The sequence below is a fragment of the Amia ocellicauda genome, chromosome 23 (genome assembly GCF_036373705.1).
Source record: "Amia ocellicauda isolate fAmiCal2 chromosome 23, fAmiCal2.hap1, whole genome shotgun sequence".
Lineage (NCBI taxonomy): Eukaryota > Metazoa > Chordata > Actinopteri > Amiiformes > Amiidae > Amia > Amia ocellicauda.
The window spans coordinates 1,093,203-1,112,857 of NC_089872.1; the positions used below are offsets into that span (position 1 = coordinate 1,093,203).

At 36.8% G+C, this 19,655-nt stretch overlaps 1 protein-coding gene across 4 annotated transcripts in view; it reads left to right on the forward strand.

Moving 5' to 3' along the window:
* klhdc3 (kelch domain containing 3) overlaps positions 1–19,655 on the forward strand; it is a 59,006-nt gene that overhangs the window by 25,945 nt on the left and 13,406 nt on the right. For all 4 annotated transcript variants that reach the window (XM_066697363.1, XM_066697362.1, XM_066697361.1 and 1 more), the window contains 2 exons: positions 1,715–1,801; positions 3,418–3,526. In XM_066697363.1, coding sequence (XP_066553460.1) covers positions 1,715–1,801; positions 3,418–3,526 — 196 coding nt within the window. The remainder of the gene's footprint in view (positions 1–1,714; positions 1,802–3,417; positions 3,527–19,655) is intronic.

Below are 19,655 nucleotides of genomic sequence, written 5' to 3' on the forward strand. Positions count from 1 at the left end.
CCCTGGGCTTCCTGCACGCACACACACACAACACATGTCCTCAAAAACATGCCATGTCACATTGTCTGCAACATTGCAAAACTGTAGCGCTACGCTACCTCATCGTAGGAAAAGTAGACTGATCAGCACTACCTCACATATTTCCATTATTATTACCACTATGTACCACTAGAGGCCAGTCAAGCTCCCCTCATGGTAGTGCACTGCTTGCTCCTGCAAATAGAAGTGCCTCAACTTGTCTTTCTGCTTCTTTTCTATAGAACTCTACACCACAATACTAGGTAGGCCTCCTGTCTATCCTTTTTAAAACCTAAAACCTGAAACCTGGAAGGGTCCCAAGTGGCTCCTGGTCAAAGCCTGTGCTCAAAGCGCAGATTAGGTCTTGCAGACTATACTGTGCTGATTCCAGTCTGGACTTTGTCATATCTGTCATACAGGATTCCCAAGGGTGGTGAAACTCAATTGGCAGAACTGAGGGTTAGTAGTGGTTGTAGTGAACCAGGATTTCCTCTTCAATACAACCCTAGAGAACTAAACTAATCCTGCTTACGGTGCTATAGCTTTGCTGGTTGTGCATTGGATTTGCAATGTGAAAAGAAGCAGTATATTCTGTCTCCATCACTCCCATGTTAAGTCGTTTGCAGTGAGCCAAGTTGATAAATAAGCATAGCTAAAGGTATAAAAGACAAATCACCAAAACAACAACAACGAGCGGACTCAGGTCAGGTATATTTCTTTTTGGAATGATAATGCAGCAAGGAAACTGAATTTCCATCCATCTTCCTTTTAAAATGTTATCGAGCAGTTTAGTCACACTAACTTCCATTGTGACCTTTGAATTTTGTGCTTTTGTTGCATGTGGCGTGCTCTATATTTGGCACCGTATTATAGTTATTTTGAGAAGACTGGGTCAATAAGTGACCTTGTTAACATATGAAGTGTGAAAAGAAAACACCAAGGAGCATCATTTCATTCACAAGCAGGGATTTTGAGAGCCATCCAGGGAAGTGTATATAATCAGTTTATTCAGCCCTATATCCTGCTCTATTCTTTATAGAAGTCAATAAAAAGCACTTATCTTAATCATGGCCAATGCTTTCTCATCTCACAGTAAAGATCTTCCTTGTTTGACGTCACCAACAAAACCTGTCAGCTCAGAAATGTCCTAAATAATTTAGATTCTCTGCAGCCAAATCATTTTTCTTCTCTCTGTAACTCTCCTCTCAACCCTTTCTTGAAACATGTTTAAGACATTAAGACTCTAGTTCTGAGTGGGATGTCAACAAAGATTTATAATTTATTTAAAAAGAAGGTTTAAGACACCGACGTACTCTCAGTGGGATGTATGAAATTTAAAGCAGTTTGCTTAATCTTGATTCTACACGGATTCAGAGCGCGTGCAACTCACAGCTGCAGAGAAATCCCATTTTGCTCTAAGGAGCTGCTGGAAAACACATGTACAATATTACACTCAATACTAATGATTCTACACACTGTAATAAAAATTATGTTTTTTTTATCTATCTAGATGCTGTTTAATTCAATTCAATCTAATTTTGGTCAAAGCAAGTGAATTTGTCCATATATAGCAAACAATGTAATTGATATAAATGATTTGAATAGTATTATATAGATCATTAACTTTCCTGAAAAGAAGTTGTCTTTGTCTGTAAAATATTTTTTTTTTTTTCATGTTTTCTTTTTTTTATTGTAGTTGCCTACAACGGTGAATTGTACATATTTGGTGGCTACAATGCACGGCTTGATCGACACTTCAACGATCTCTGGAAGTTCAACCCAGGTATTTCCTTTATCTGATCTCTCTTAGTGATAGCATCCTCCTGACATATCTATACTAATATTCAACCTATGTTTTCAGTAAAAATGGCTTGCTGGTCTCAAAGATTCTAGTGTTCGTAGGTTACTGTAGACAAGAAGTATGGCTTGGTGAAGGATTCTCTATTGATGGGGATGAGAAATAATATGTGAACTGTATTTTAACCTTTAATCATTGATTCCCATATCAACTACTTAAATCAAGTAAAGGAAACACTGTTGTTGAAATCTACTTTGAACTTCAGGTATACAAGAAGTGATGGTACACAGTACACTACATGTTCTTTTTATAATTTAAACACGATATCAATAATACCACAATTGTTGAGCCCTGTAATAATTTCCAAACACAATTTTTATCCATTCAAAAGAACTAGGATTTAGCAGGCTACACAATTCCTCATCGAATGTGGCCACTACTGGAAGTTGCATATGAATCTACACGTTTAACATCCAGTTGAAGGTTCCCCAACACCCCCATTACCATATATGAATCATTAATCATCTTTGAGTTGGACTATTAAAATCTAGTCACAGTTGGATAATTAAGACCCTGTCCATAAGTATTCTTAAAATGCATTTTAAGAATACTAGTTGCAAGACAAATAAAGAATAGTTTGTCTTCACTGTGCTCAAGAACTCAACACAGGCCTCAAACAGCTTCTGTGTACAGTAAATTGTCCATGATTTTATTGATTTAATATTGTTTATTTGTCTACACTTCTAGAGTTTGTTGCACACAAATTAATCCTAGAGAAAAGAAAGGAGGAGTGTAAAGTTTGAACTACCACAGCAGTGATTTAAAATACAGCAGACATAAAATCTGTGCAGGTCCTGGACAATTTAAACTTTTTGTGAATTACTTGAATTCAGAGAATTCTGCGCTGTCTTACAATATTACTGTGCTTTTCATTAACTATTGCATTTACTAAATCAACCAAGAGATGGCAGCATTCAGTCCCCCCAGCCCGCCACCCCATCTTAAATGTTTGACATTTCCCTCAGAAAGGATGCTTCATGTGTTACCATAGCAACAATGTGATGCATTTGCTAAATTGATGGAAGGGAATTGCAAGGAATATCGGTCCCTTCCTTATATGGAATGTTTGAATGATCAGATGCATACCCTTTTAGAAGCATATCAGAAAAGCTTTTTTTAAGTTATGGGGTTGAAAAAAAAAAAAAAAGACCTTTAGGTAACATTCATGTTTTTTCTTTATTCTTGTTTGCTTTTTTATGCTTGCTTTTAATATGATATAAAGAGGGAAGGGGAACATCGAAACTTCTGAAAAATTACCTTAAATGACCAGAAATGACACTCTTGCAATGAACATGAAAGAAACAAAACTAAACTATGCAAATCTGATGAAAAGCCTTAATAGTTTTTAGCATTATCAGTATTCCTTTCATGCAGTGGTCAGAGCTAAAGTTTGAACAAATCTAAAATCATCCATGTTATGGATATATAATGTATTATGTACCTTCTGTGTGCTTTACTACTGCACAAAGATATGGGTACTATTATATGAACAGTGAGAGAAAAGCCTCCCCTGAAAGCGTGTGTGTGCGTGTGCATTGCAGAAAGATTCTCCTGGAAGAAGATCGACCCCAAGGGGAAAGGTCCATGTCCACGTAGGAGACAGTGCTGCTGCATGGTGGGGGACAAGATTATCCTGTTTGGAGGCACCAGGTAATAACAGAGGGATGCCAGACCGCTCCTTTTGTCACTTAACTGAGTTAACTTGCAGTGGGATGTGCATAAGAAGGACTTTTTTTTTAACATACTTATTTGTTTTGTGCATTTTGAACACAGCTTATGCATGATCCATCTAAGGGGGAATCAAAAAAGTCTGCTTTTGTAATGAGTTGTACCTCTCGAAATAATGATTTCTAGACATATCGACTATCTGTAAATAGAAACAAAATTTGTTTTTCACCTCAGAATGTGTTTTTGTGTAAAATGAAACATTGCAGAAATTGTCTCCAACATGATTCGAATGCATTTGAATCACTCTCTTGTGTTTCATTTTCTTTAGTCCATTCTCTTCAAAGAAGTAATTCCTGAAAGGCAACTGAGATTAAACCATTTGCTGTAAACAGCCAGGTAGTGCTCAAAGAAAAAACTCCAGGTTCTAGACAGAGTAACCAAAATCATGTTCTTTTCTCTATATTTTAATTTAACTGTGACAAAAGTCAATGCCTGTGCACATCTTTGAGCTGATGTCAGGTATTTCAGAATCTGGTTTATGCTATCTCAGGAAATGTCTGTTCTGAGCATTTTTCATTTAGTCTACGGTTCTGTCATTTTAGTCACAATCTGATTCAAGTATATGTACAATTTGGACTTTTCCACTCAAGTCTTTGGCTGTAAGGAAGTCTCTCTCACAGTTGGAACACTCTGAAATGTCTGTTAAAACACTAAAGTGTATATATATATATATATATATATATATCCTGATTAGTGTTATATATACCTTTTGTTTGCTCTGTTGTCTTTTTGGAGCTCTATTTGTGTGATCTACTTCTTGAGCCCCCTAAAACAGGACATACATCTGTGTATTCAAATATTTTATCAATGTAATAATGCAATTCTATACCATATAAAATTAGAGAGAGGGAGAAGGAGTTGTGTTAGGGATGTGGGGTAAAAATGATCTACACGGCTATCTGAAAGGTTGAATTGAGGCACAACCCACTCAATTCTGCGCCAGAGGCAGGAGCTTAAAGTTCAAATAAATAATACATTTCACACTTCACCAAAAGTATGTATATGTATATTGTTCCATCAGTTCTTCCAACATTTGCATCAATTGATAAAACAGTTTAGTTGACTAAAATGGTTAATTTGTACAGCTTTTCTCAGCAGTAGATTTTGTCTGCTATTGTTTTCATTACGTGTTGATTTTGAATCAGAACATCACTTATGCAGAATGAAGTAAACTCAGTCCTACAGAAGCAGGCATTGAGAGTTTCTTAATTAATCTTAAGGTGGTCTCCTAGCAATACGTTCCTCATTTCACCATGCAATCCAATAGACACATCATAGCCTTCTAGTAGTCACTTTTATGTTGTATGTGGTGTTACTTAATGTGTTTCTGGTTTCTGGATTGTTTCAGTCTATGAATCTGCTACCTAAAAGTGAATAAATGACTTTGCTACAAATCTTACAGAAAACCAGAGTCTTCCATTTTCAGACAAAAACAATTTAAACCATTAGTTAATTATAGTGTTAAAAGGGCCTACTCTAATTTCAGGGTGAATGTTTAAAAAATGGTCTACCTAGTGGGCAAGACAAACAAAATTGTGTCAAAGCAAACACAACTTCAGGACTAACACTTAACTGACTTCAGTTAACCATTTTGTGATTTTTTTTTTTTATTTCACTTTTTTAATTAAACTCCCCATGACTTACACATACATTTTATATTAAGTGCTTGTAGAAAGGATAATAAAAGAGACAAAATAAATCCTGTTACCAAATTAATAATTGAATGAATCTAGTCATGGGACATGCATCAATTGGGTAGAATTATTTGAAGTGGTATACATAATTCCAAGTTTAATACTTTCTTTATATCTTGCATACATTAGGTTGAATTGCTCTTTTTTACATCTTGTAGATATGATATATGGACATGATTTAATAGACAACATAAAAACACCTTTTTGATAAGGATGTTTGTATTTGGTAGTGAAGTGAGTTAAAGAGAACAGATTGGCTCAGGGAAAGTATAGCTCTGTATTCCTTTAAAGACCTAGAACTGAAGAATTGTTTTTTTTTTTTTAAGCCTAATGTGCTGCTCAGGTTTTCAGAAAATGCTAATTTGAAGAGCTAGGTTTGTGTCATTCAGCTCCCCTTTGGTTACAAACTCAAAGCACTGAGTTGCTAGGCAATCAAGGCTTTTAATTTCACCTCGCTGAATGCATTAATGGATTTAAAAGAAAGAAAATATTTTCTTAAGGAGCATATTTTCAACAGCTGTGCCTTTTCAGGTACTGGATTTGAATGTACCAGAACTCTTATGATGCATAAAAAAATACTTGTATTTTCTGTTAACTGTTCTGCTGTATTATTTCTGTTGTTAGTTCATTTTGTATAAGCATATAATGTTCGTTTCACCCTTCTTGGCATATGTACCTTTGGCTTGCAACATAATATTGAACTAAAATTCAGATGGCATAAATGGTATAGGCATTTAACAATTGCTTTTTAATGTGTATCAGCAGAATTGTTTTATTTACATGTATTAATGAAAACTTTCAATACATAGAAAGGTGCAATCAGCACACCTTTGTAATTACTGTGTGTTGTAAGTGAGGTGCATTCCTAAATTATCTGATATTTTAGGATCTCAAGCCTTTATTTCAATTCAAAACAAAAGGAACAATACAAAATATATATATATATATATATATATATATATAAAATAAATAAAAAACCTATCATCCTACCTTCATTGGAAACAAACAAAGGAGGGAAAAAAAGAAAGAGAATGTAGTGCATCCTGTGGGGTTTATATTGTGCTCTTTATAGCAAGGAGAATGTGGAGATTCCTTTCATCAGAAAGGTTCACTCGAAGTCTTTTTGAGCTTTTGTAGTGCTTCCTGCATCTCCAGGCACTGAAGATATGAGCCTGTGATAGGCGAGGGGAAAGGGTCTGGGAGTATGGGGACCCTCGCCCCGGAGCCCCTCTGATAGTACAGTAGCTGCGTAACAAGGTAGTTAACGGCCAGACTTGTCCCCTCGGCCTCTGCCCCGAATCAAGGGACACTTATCAACTGTCTGAGGACAAGGTAGCCTCTTATCACGCATACCCCACTGGGCATTTCTGATTGTCTGAATCGGGCAGTATTGATAACAGGACTGAGTCTTCTTAATGGGCAGACTGGGCAGAGATTCGCAGCATCCTAACCGTCTAGGTCAGTAACACATTGCGTCATCATCTGGGCAAGTACCTACTGAGACAGAGGACTGCAGAGAAACAAGTGATTTTTAGGCAAAGTATGTATAGTATTTTGTTTCATTCAGGATTGATTGCAATCTGACTTATGTGTCCATTTAAAATGTAAAAGTACCTGTCAAGCTGTACAAAAAGTAAATATAATTTATTAGGACTGAGAGGGGCAGATGGGGGATTTCTAAGTAAGCTCAAGTGTAAATTTAGGGTCTTCCTTGTCAGAAAACAAATGACAAAAAAAAAATAATGTTGTTATTAATAATTTGGAACCGACAGGACTAGAACTTATTCCTCAGGGGGATTAAGGCAGTATTTGTTTTCAGGACTCATGATTTCCTGTCCGCAAAAGATAGTGGGAGCCCTTAGGTTTGTGAAAGAAGAGAGTTTAGATGTGCTGATTAATTGAAACCAGTGTCATAAAAAGGGGAAATGAAACGCACCATCTCCGACGTTCTACAAATGATCGAGCTCCGAAACACAGCAGCATCTTTCAAGAATTGGGGGAGTGCAGACCGATACAGGAAATGTAGACGCATGGCTTGAGTACAGATGATCAGTCTCGATATAACTTTGACACAGGAAGGCAGTTTTTTTTTTTTATTTTATTTTTATTTGATTGATTCCTTAAAAGAAATAAAGCGACAGTGAAGATTCTGAATGTATCAGTACAGTGTATGTGCCCCTATGTGTGCCCAAGCTTCTGTAAGTCTGAGAGAGTGAGTTTCCAGATACAGTGCAAAATAGACCCTGATCCTTAAGCACTGGGTAGCAAGACAGACCACACAGAGACTGCGGACCTGCTGCGTTGTCTTGTTTGTTTGTTTGGCTTTAAACACTCCAACAGGGATACAGTAGGTGGCTGTCTTGCTTGAATGAAGGCCTGGTGTTTTTGTTTTTTTGTTTGTGGGCTTTTTTTGAGTAGAACATTTTTAGGCAAAAATAATTCTTGTCCACATTTCCAAGTGAGCTGTCTATTGAGAGTAGAGATTTTAATCTGTGAGGGGTATTTAGGTTATAAGACTGGACATTAATGCATGAATGTATGTGTTTATTACAACTTTTTTCTAAAAAGGTCACTTATACAATATCTAGAAGTACCATATACCAGTAGGCAAATGTGGTGGCAGTGGAAGTTTAAGAAGATAAGATTGTTCTTTTGGTTACTGAAGGCAGTGCATGTGTTAATGAATCTGTTTGAAAGGGAATATAAGTGAACTACATGTCCCGGTATTTAATTGACACTTTATTACACTACCCAAGTTTCAGTTAACTGGAACAAAATCTGCTAATGCGGCTTTGGATTTTCTAGTCTGTAGTCAATGTACTTGTAATTCCACATTGACATTTTGAATGCTTTCCATTGAATATATTATTTATAATAACTAACCATTGTTTACAAATATTCTCTGTACCTTAAATTATGAAACCAGCAGAATTCAGCCGTTAATGTACATTCACCCATCCCTTTTATTGTTTTTTGTTTCCAGGCTAACTAATGCCAAAATGTCTGTTGGAAACCTAAGCCACTCTGTTACAATAAAGGTATTTTCTCAAAGTGTCAGTTTTCACTTGGAAAGTGCCATGAAACATTTTGCTGATGTGCCCGAGAATTTTTTTTTTTTTTTTTTATTCCGTTCCAAAACGTTGCATCCTATTTTATATTTTCTTACTGTTTATGATATTTACTTTGGGAGAGGAATTTGTTAAATGTAATTTATTGCTTTAGTGAAGCACCATAAACCGTTTTTAAGCCTAAAGCCTACTGTGCCCAAAGGTGTCAGATTTAGGACTGTGTCGAAAAGTGGTATTAGTCTGAGTCTAGTTTTAGCTACATTTTGAACAAATACAGTATGGTAGCTTTAGCTGTATATGGTTAAAACAAATTTTTAATCCCCAACTTGTGCAGTATGTGAAATAATTAACTATAACAGGTGGCAGATATTCATTTTAATAGATTTTTTTTTTTTTTATTATTGATTATCACATTTGAGTGGTGAAACAGTACCTCTAATTCGATGAACAGTAATAATTAAGTTTAATTAAGATTGATATCTGCTGTAAAAAGAACTGCAACAAGTAACACAACAAGTTATTTCGGCATTCCTGAAGTGACCAGCAGTGACGAGCTCCATGTTAGTGGGCCGCTCAGAGCAGAGGCCCTGGCCATTCAACGCCACTTACACTAATGTAAACAGGCCTGCTGGGTTGCAGAGCAGCGTGAAATTCACTGGGACATCTGATTTATTACCTTGGGGAGCCTAGAATCACACAATCTGCAACCTTAGCCGGCTATTGCAGCTCTGCTTATCTCATTTACAAGATGGGGTTTGTGCACAGCAGGAGTGCCCTGATTAAGCACCAGCCTTGTCCATAACATATTGAAATATCTGGGGAGGCCTTCACTCCAACAATGTTCAGGTCAATTTTGTCATCATTAATACCATACAGCCACATGGTGTGGCACACTGCCTTTTACATTATTGTCTCTAAAACAGGATTTTTGACACCTGAGGATTTTTGAATAAATAAAAATGTAGTTTACAGAAATTGATGATGTACCCTTGATAAAATTGTTCCAGTGAAAACCCAATGGCAAAAATGGGTACCAATTTAAGTTGCTTTGGATAAATAAATAAATAAATAAATACAAACAATTCAGCTTCTGTATCTGTAAAGAACAATTTATCTATGCTCATCTCTTAATTGAAAGTTGGTGATCTGATGGGGATCTTACTGGACAAAAGCAACAAGTATTGTACCTGGTTTTCTTCTTCAGATCTCAAAATCTCCCATGCTGTTTTGTTGGGATCTTCTGCTGTTTTACAGACCAAACTACCTTTCAACTGAACAGGTGCTGTCAGCGATTAGTCAGCCAGTTCAGCCTGCATGCCTATTCTGATTATACCTTGCCACATTTTGAACTTTTACCAAAATGCTTCTGTCTGAGAAGCTATTCATATCATATGAACATAAGAGTTTACAAACGAGAGGAGGCAATTTTACCCATCGTGCTTATTTGGTGTCCATTAATAACTAAGTGATCCAAGGATCCTATCCAGTCTATTTTTGAATTTTCCCAAGTTTTCAGCTTCAGCCACATCGCTGGGGAGTTTGTTCCAGATTGTGACGCCTCTCTGTGAAAGAAGTGTCTCCTGTTTTCCGTCTTGAATGCCTTGAAGCCCAATTTGTGTCCCCGGGTGCCTGCTGATCTGGAAAAGCTCCTGTGGTTTGATGTGGTCAATGCATTTCATGATTTTGAAGACTTGAATGAAGTCCTCACGTAGTCTCCTCTGTTCCAGGGTGAAAACGTTCAGTCCCCTCAGTCTCTCAGTAGGACATTCCCTTCAGACCTGGAATAAGTCTGGTTGCTCTTCTCTGAACTGCCTCTATAGCAGTGATATCTTTCTTGAAGTGTGGAGCCCAGAACTGTACACAGTATCCAGATGAGCTCTAACTAGTGCATTGACTAAAAGTTATAACATATATCCTTCAGAAGATGCATGTGATTCTGAATTATCCTTATTATGAATATATATATATATATTGATAATAAGGAGAATTCAGAATCGCATGTATCTTCTGAAGAATATATGTATATATCAAAATCAAAAGGTATTAATCTCAAAAGATTGTGTTTTCATCTTGGGAAGTCTTAAAAACATGTCAATTCTAGACAGAATTGCAGTCATCTATTGTTCAAAACAGGTGCTACCAAACTGATAACATCATAATTTTAATAATACCATTTTTCTACGATCCTTTCACACATACAAATCAGCTACAATTCCTGATGTGTGACACAATTTCCATAGCAACTATCTTGACTATAGTCAACTACATTCTACCTTAAATATCCAACATTTATGTCCCAATTTTCAACCCCTTGCATGACCCTAGTTTCTTTAACATTACACTTTTCAATGTTGGGTGAAACTGGTCAGGAGCAGGGTTGAGTTTTACCCAGTTTGCACGTTTTGAACTGTGTTGAAATTCACAGTGTGAATGTGAAAAGTGTTTGAGGTGTAGATCATACAAAAGACCAGCATGGGTTATTTATTTCATATTTCATAATATTCTCTGTGCAATTGTGTTCTGTATGTAAACTCCTGTGTTAAATTCAACTTTTTATAAACTTTTTTTTTGTCCCTATGATTTCGATTTTATATATTTTTTCATAGTAACCCCTTTATGTGGCTTCGAATTTAATAATACCAGGATCCACAACAACAGGAATATATTTTATATTTCATAATACTACATTAACTTTAATAAATAGAATCTGTATAGAAAACCATCTTCAAGCCATTTCTTCCCCATTTCAAAATGCAGACCTCTGCAAGCTGTTGATTTAACATAACACCTCTTGCTTTTGCAATTCTGTTCAGAACCGACCTTTACAAGGGTTCTGTATGACTTTGTTTGTCACGCTCTGTAGGCAAGCTAGAGGTGAGCTTTAAATGCTCGTGCTCTGTTAACATGCCCATCAATCCAATCTGCTTAGTTTCTGCTGCTCCCTGTCAGGGTTGGGGTGAAACGTTTGCTCTTCTGTATGTGTGGCTCTTGAGTTCAGAATCATGGCTTAATGGTGGATTAAGGGATAACCGCTTTTAACAATATACAAATTGACCACCTTAACAACTTAAAATTACTAAACCCCAGAATCAATAACAATGGCTAGGGAAAAGATAGGGTTGCACTCCTGTATTTATTGCAGTGTATTGTTTAGTGTGTAAACCATTATATTGCACTATATAATGAAAAAGTAATTGAAATACCATGTTACATTGTTCAAATATGTTTATTTGCAATTATAAATGACAACAGATAGATACCCTGTTACGCAATGTTGATAAAGTATTTCATGTTTCTATATTTACGGCTAAGTCTCATAACAGCTTTATAATACATCAGTGGTATAATAGTTTAAACATTATATTTGTTTACTTGTATTTTACAGTGATGATAACCCGGTGTCCTAGATATAACACATGAGGGCAGGAAATATATTATAATCACTTTATTTGAACACTGCTTTCCGGTACTCCCTTTGCCAACATGTGAGACTGTTTCCTGTTGAAAGCTTTCTAAGGTGGAGAGTTTGGTTTCTGTCCAAACAGCGTGTGTGCTGGCCGAGTGTGCAAAGCCCCAGTCCTGGGAGGTCACAGGCCTTTGACACAGCTGTGTGAGTTCACTGAGGGACCGCATTGCACGTAATCTTCCAGTTAGCCAAAACAAACCAGCCCTCTTAAGGCACCACAGAAAACAAACTTTTTGTTTGATTTCTCAAAATAAATGACTAGATTATGTTTCGCTTTCACTCTTGAAAGGGCTGGAGAAAAGGGTCATTATTTGCTGAATTTGCGAACACCGCTTTGCAAGTTTACGTGAAGTCTTTCACAACTGCAGGTAAAACTCACACCACTTCATGGGAGTTATTAATCTCTCATTCCCAGTTACTGCTGGGAAATTGGCATACCTAGGCAGCGCCAATGCAAAATAATATTACATCAAAAGATATTAAGGGATTGACCCATTCAGCCCTGTCAGAGTTACTACTCTTGCAAGCCAAGTGGAAACTGCACAGATCCCAAATTGTTCTTGATCGTTTGTTAGATTTGTTTAAATGAATGTGGAATCTCTTATTTACTTTTTTCTTTATTCATCCCAGTTTGTTATCCCATTTATTGATCTTGCACCATGGCTGTGATTCCGTATAGATCTGCTTCTTCAGGAGGAATGAGACAAAGCAAGCATGTTGACGAAGCCATCCTCTTTTTTTCACATTACAAGTTCAGTATGCCCACAGCCCAGCTATTACACCAATCGGATGAAGTGATGTAGGTTGACTAGCTAACAATCTGAACATGTAGGTACAGAAGAAGCTATGGGGGGACGCTGGTCTGTGATGATCCCAGGAGTCCCCAGCTAACTTGTGAATCCCCTGAATGAATGTGTCACTCAGCAGCCCAGAAATCTAATGTATAGCATCATTTGATGTAACGTGCACATATTTATTTACAGTTCTCCACAAATGAAAATAATCCTTATTCTCCATGTAGCTCACTAACAACAGTAGTTTTCTGTTGTAGTTGAAACTGGTTGATTTTTATTGTTTGGGCAGGATTTATTTGTTGAATTGCCTGTTCAATTTGTAGTTAAAATTTAATTGTTCACCACAGACCTCTTAAAAAGTCTAGCCTAGACTATTCTTAGCTTCTTCAGTAAGTTCTTGACACACCAGGAAGGTTAGGGTTAAAATATGAGTTGACAATGCATGAAACATTCCTTGGACGTCCAAGGAATATCACAGAATTAGCATATATATATATATATATATATATATATATTCTTTTTGGATTCTTATATCTTATCAGACCAGGACCTGTATATGTTGTCCACCCAGAAAGGTCAGTGCAGACCCCCCTAGGGTGACATCGGAAGGTTAAACTTGAAATTCAAAGAGTAGACTAAACACATGCTACATTAGCCAGGGCTAAAACATGATTGTGTTTCAAGTAGTAAAAAAAAAAAAGAAAGAAAGAAAAAAACGTTTTGCGTTATTTATTTATCGTGAGGAAATGAGCACATTGGGGGCATAAAGGTCTGATCATATAAGGTTTCCTATTTTTGTATTCCTTCCTTGCCTCTATTTGTCTGTTTAACAATTTTGTTAATCCATGCAGACAAGGATTGGGTTGAGGTATCCTAGGAAGATAAAGCTTGGACACACTCATCTGAAAGGCGATTCCTCTCCCGGTTTGGATTAAGCACACGTTTAGTTCTAGTCAAGGTCAGAGTGGAGTTGACAGAAGTTTCCATTCTTGTGCTATGGGGGCAGGGGTAGGGGGTTCAACACTGGAGATTTACTTGTCAAACATTGAAAGCGACCTTGCCAGGATGTGGAGCACCTAGCACGTGGCAGAAAATGACAGACGGTGATAAGCACAGCCACATTATTTTTTTTTTAATGCAATCGATACGCGAAAGGGCGCAAATCTTCTTTCACCTCCACCTCCTGGTCTTATTCTTCAAAGACAAATTGCTGATTTTTAAGTGCACCATATCTACACACAAACACCGAAAGATATATTTATATATCTAGTGTAATAGGTATCGCTGGAAAGTGGCCGTCTTCATATGTAAACACATTCAAGTGAAGCTAGTTTAATTGATCTTCAAAATACGTGCATGTTTATCTCTTTGGGTTCCTTTGACAGACCTTTGGTTACATTTGATAGTGCTTTTGTGGGTTTTAGTGCATTACAAAAGCAGCATTTATAGCTGATGAAAGGATGATCAGAATTAAGGCTGGAATCTAGCATTGTAGGTCCCCCATTTGTTGCAGATCAGTGTAATTCAAGTCCATTTCTCATTGGTCAAAGAGCTTCTGTTTCTTACTTCACCTAGGCTATTGCGTAGTTACCCAAATTCAGTATCCATCAAAATTAACCCATTTAGCTCCTTTCCTGAGTCTTAATGCAGGGGATGATTTAAAAAGACCCTCAAGAACTGGGTTAAATTCCTGTGTAATTTAACGTTTCTTTTTTTTTTTTCATCAGCAAATCAGTGGTAGTTCAGAAGGCTTAATTGTTTAATCCATTCTGCTATAGCTGTGTATTGTGTAGCATGGATTATTTAACATAAAACAACATTTGCATTGCTGTTGATTTGCACCTTCTTGTAGAGTACATGTATAGCTGCTGTTCCTGGCCGAGACATGTCAATGTCAATGACCCAGTAGTGTCTTACAGTAGAGGAAGGAAACCTGCAGGAGCCCTGAAGAGGTCTAATGGCCAATAAGCGAAACAGAAAATGCTCTACCGGTACAGCGGGTGCCGGAGCCCTTCAGATGACAGGTCCTGCTTTACATCACACCATTCATTTCCATTTCCTCTTGTGAGCTGACCTTGAATGCCACATTTAAGAGCTGGAGCAGTGTTTTGTTCAGGAAATACATAATTTTTCCATTGCTCCCTTTAGTGGTGGCTGAAGTGTGAAACTAGGCAAGTGGGGAACTCTCTTAACACCACCCAATATATGTGTATGTGTTTTGTTTTTCAAAACAATATTCACAATAATCACATGCTTGCAACTTGGTAATGCTAAAAAAGTAAATAATAATAATGTGTATTTGTTTTTGCTTTCATGGGAATTTATGTACCATTCTGTTTGCAATGAAAATTATTTCATTCAGAACTATATGACCAAGTGTATATTACAGCTGTATGGTTTACTACTACTACTTTAATAGTAATAATAATACACTTTCAGCTCATTAACTGAATTGAGTTTTTTTTGCTCGGGTTAAACTTTCAAAACTGTGATGATTCTTAAATCATTCACTAGTCCTCAAGACTATTGAAGGTGTTTCGATAGGTGAAAGGGCTGAGCAAGAGCAGTCGGTGCAGTCAGAAGGCCAGTGTGTTGTGGCTATCAAGCTCAGCATGCATCTGGACCAGCAGATAAGTTGTTTTTCAGGAAGTTATTGCACATGAAGAGTTCCTTACAGCCCAAGTGGTCTTAGGGTTACAGGTCATCAGGAAGTGGGAACAGGAAAGGGGCACAGATAAAAAGAAAAAAATCTCTGAGGATGAGGATCGTACAGATAAAATCCATAAAGGCATAACAAATCGAATGGTCATTGGGTCAGCAGGGTTCTGAAATGGCCAGGGAAGAGAGTTTGAATGTTTGTTTTAGCAGTAATGTAAATGAATTGCTGTGTCACTTTTTGTTTCTTCTCTTTATACACAATGCGAGTTTCCTGCTCCTTCTTGGATTAGACCAGTGGTCAATGGGAGTAGTATTTCTCTGAAGGCAGGGGTAAGGGAGCTCTGTCAGCAGTGAAGTAGGTTTACTTATTTTACTGTACATTTTAGCATAGTGTTTCAGACCTTGTAATACTATGCACAGATGCACTTCCATAACATTTTATACTGCTTTATACTTTGTTCTAGCTATGAAACTACTCAGATACTTTTACAATCTCCTAAATACCTACAATTAACTTCTTAAAGACACAGGCAATAATGCACAATTAGACCACATGTGTGTACACTCATGTTCCTTCCTCTCAACCACAATTCTTTATAGTACCTATAATCTACAATATTTCTCTATTAACCTGGATGTCAAACCATTCCTGTGCTACTTTAGTGTGCCTGGTGTATGATGTGTAAAGGCAGTTTTGATCTTGCCTCTTAAAGTTTTATTGCAAGCCATTCTTGCTTGCTTTACAACCTCCCTTACAAATATGGAGTCCCGTGAGAAACATAACTGTGATGTTTTAAGGGAACGACCCTAAGTGGAAGTCCCAATTAGACACCCTTTGCGCAGGGTGTTGTGTGAAAAAGCAAGCCCTATTTTTCTAACACAAGGAGACTCAGGCTCTTACACAGAGTCCTTAAGGGCTCTCGGTGGGTCAAGGATCTTTTAACTTATTCCCAGCGTAGCTAATCGGTGGGTCAGGAGCAGATTCACACGTAATGATACATGGCTGATCATATAACGAAACAACCTATTTAACACTAGAGAGAACAAAGAAGTTAATCTTGAGTGATTTCCCTGCATTTTGTCCATAACCACAAACCTCTTTTGATTACTGACTGTTTCTAATGCTACTCATATTTAGCATTAGATATTTTTTCTGCATCTCTTTGCATCATGTGATCACATTTTCACATTCAGAGGTAATTACTGCTCCTCAATAAATGTTTTGGGGAGGCTAAAGGTGGTGATATGTGTGTGGGTATGTATACACACACACACACATACATATATGTGTGTGTGTGTGTGTGTGTGTGTGTGTGTATATATATATATATATAATGTGTTTATTTCATTTTCCCATATTCTGTGTCGTCTTCTAGGTCTTTTTTCATCTTCCAGGATATCCATTCAATAGCTTCCTTTGTATACCTTTGATCTGTTCTTCTTTCAATGTGTCCGGCCCATTGCCATTTTAACATTTTTACTCTTTCAATGATATCACATTTCCATTTGTTCTCGGATCCATTCATGTGTTAGTCAAGCTCTTCTTGATATTCCAAGCATACGTCTTTCTATGCTGCTTTGTGTCGTCCACAGTTTCTGCATCATTTTTGCAAAAAGTGAGAAGGTTTCACAGTCGTACGTGAGCACTGTTAGTATGCATTGATCAAATACATTTCTCTTCAGTCAGATGTGTAAATTTCCTTTCAACAACATGCGGTTTCTTCCAAATGCTCTCCATCCCATTTTTACTCTTCTTTTGATGACTTGCATATCTCCGTCTGTGCTGATTTGTTGTCCATGGTAGACATAACTTTTCAAGTACCCCTTGATCTACATTTTTAGTCCGGTTTTCTTATTTGCATCTGAGAGTTCTTGAAAATGAAGCTGCAGATCTTCAGGTGTTTTTGAAACGTTCTTTCGAGACGTTATTTTGCATTTTTGATGTTCACATTATTTTCAGTGGTCACATTTTTGAAATGTTTCCTTATGTTATTGCACAGCTCAATGTAATTAATGTTTAATTTGGGATTTTCACTGTATTTCATGTCTCTCCTTCTTAAGTTCTCTTTTTTCTCAAGAGATCTTATCTTCTGATGTGTTGAGTCATGGTGTCACTTGATTTTTTTTATCACATAATTATGAATGTATCTAGGTCTTCTTCTTGATCATGAAGTACACTACATTGGTTCTTCAATTCAAATTTGTATTCTGCTTGATGATTTCTGGGGTTCATGATGTCGATTTGGCTTGTTTGGGTTCTTCATCAGTAGTCTTCTCCCCGCTTTGGCATTGAGATGAATTCTGCGCCAAACCATTCTGTGTTCCCATCCTGTATTGAATCTCTTCAGGACTGTGCAGTCTAAGGTTCGTTGAAGTTCACTATTTCCTCACTATCTTTGTTTTCCTTTTCTTGGAGAGAATTTGTGATAAAAAAAATCCACTAATCACGTCTTTCATTCCTGTCTCCATATCCATTTTACCTCCTGAGGTCGCATCATGTTTTTGTTTTCCAATTCTTGCATTGAAGTCTCACATGATGATTGTAAAGTGTACTCTTCCTTTTTCATGTTGTTATTTCTTCATCAAAATCTTCCGTTTCCTCATCTAAGTAACTTGATGTAGGTGCATAGGCTTGGGCAATCTGAAGTTGATATATCTTTGTTAGCTATATAGCCTAACTATTCTTGCTGCTCTGTCAGAAGTGCTGTCAAATTCGATGTTATTCTTCAGTCTCCTGTGTATAATTAATCCAACACCACTTGTGTGGCCATTTTTGGTTCTATGATGAAGTAAAATAGTCCACTTTTCAATTCAATTCAGTCCTATGATATCCCATTTAACTTTTCTGAGCTCTTTAAATTGAGTTCTGCTGCTTCACAGAAAGTTCTGCAGTTCTATGGCATCCTGTCCATACCCGGTGATTTGTTATTCTGTTAGCAGCCTCTGCTTTCATGCTCTCCTGACTGCTGCCTTGGTCAGTGGCAATCCTGCTGCTGGGGACTTTATTTCAACATAATGCATTTTTTATAACGTTGGCCAGATTAGTTGGTGCATACCTCTTTGGATAGATTTATAGATAGATAGATATTTATGTATTATACTGAGGAAGCTCAGATTCTCTGTATCTTTCCAATACTTCTCTGACAATTGACAACACGTGATTAATTTAAAATCAATACCGCGCTCATATTTTTTTAATGCAATTAATCATGTTTCTCTATTTTGATCGATCTGTGCACCCGTAGTTGAACCACAGATGCGATTGTGAAGCAGGAGAGAGGTGGATTAATGAATGTCTGTTTCCGCTTTAAAACACTTCCGGATAGTTCAACGGACACAAACGGAGTGATATGTAATCTCTGTGAAGGTGAATTTCAATATTGTAGAAGCACATCAAGTTTGAGCTATCGCCTAAAAGCCAAACATGCTAATGTTCAAAGGGCACTGTACAGCATCAGTAATATAATATAGAAGACGGCAGGATTATCTTCTGAAAATGTTAACAGACTAGTTTGTCTGAGCAACTGGCTCAGTGAGAAGTGCTATGCTTTTAGTTCTTACTGAGCCTATGCCTTTAAAAGTCTATAAGATGCAGTGTGGATTTTCTTTTTAACTTTATTAACTTTTTCAGTTTAGTTAAATTTAAGCTGATAATTTTACTGCATTTATAGGGGTCGTTTTTCAGTCAAGGAAGGTCTCACTTGACACGGTAGATGTGTTCCAGAAAATGGCCGTGCATCTGAAATCCTGTAAAACGAAACCCATTTCTCTGGATGAATACGTTATACATAACAATGTGTTCCAATGGAAGCCAGCAAGATGTAAATGGGAAATAAGTGTAGGAAACTTAACATATTAGCTTTATATATAAGGTATGTAATTTATAATATACAAATGTTGTAAGAGAATTTTCTTGACCGTGCAAAGTGAATTTGTTCCTTAAATATATTACCATGTTGTTCTGAAACAACAGAGGTAAAGGAAGTTGTGTTAAGCATGACCTCCCTGTTCATTTATAATGAAGAATCAGGAAACTCTTGAGACTATGGCAACGTCTTGTGACGGAATTGGTATTAAAAAAGATTGGATTTAAGCATTTCCTTGGCATTATTTTACACCCATTCAGCTAAAATTATACTCATACATGTAAATGTTTCATGTAATTTTAAAGTGATTAAATATGCGGTTAATCGCATAGAATTGTGTAGAAAAGGGAACCATTTTCAGAGATTCTCTGCAAATGTAAACTCCACTGTTATGTCAGTCTCTAGAACTGACACTATTGTCTGTTGTAGACATGGACATCATTATTGCAGTTTGTGAGGTTGTTTTTGTCTTTTGTTTCTTGCTTGCAGTGAAAATATATTTTCC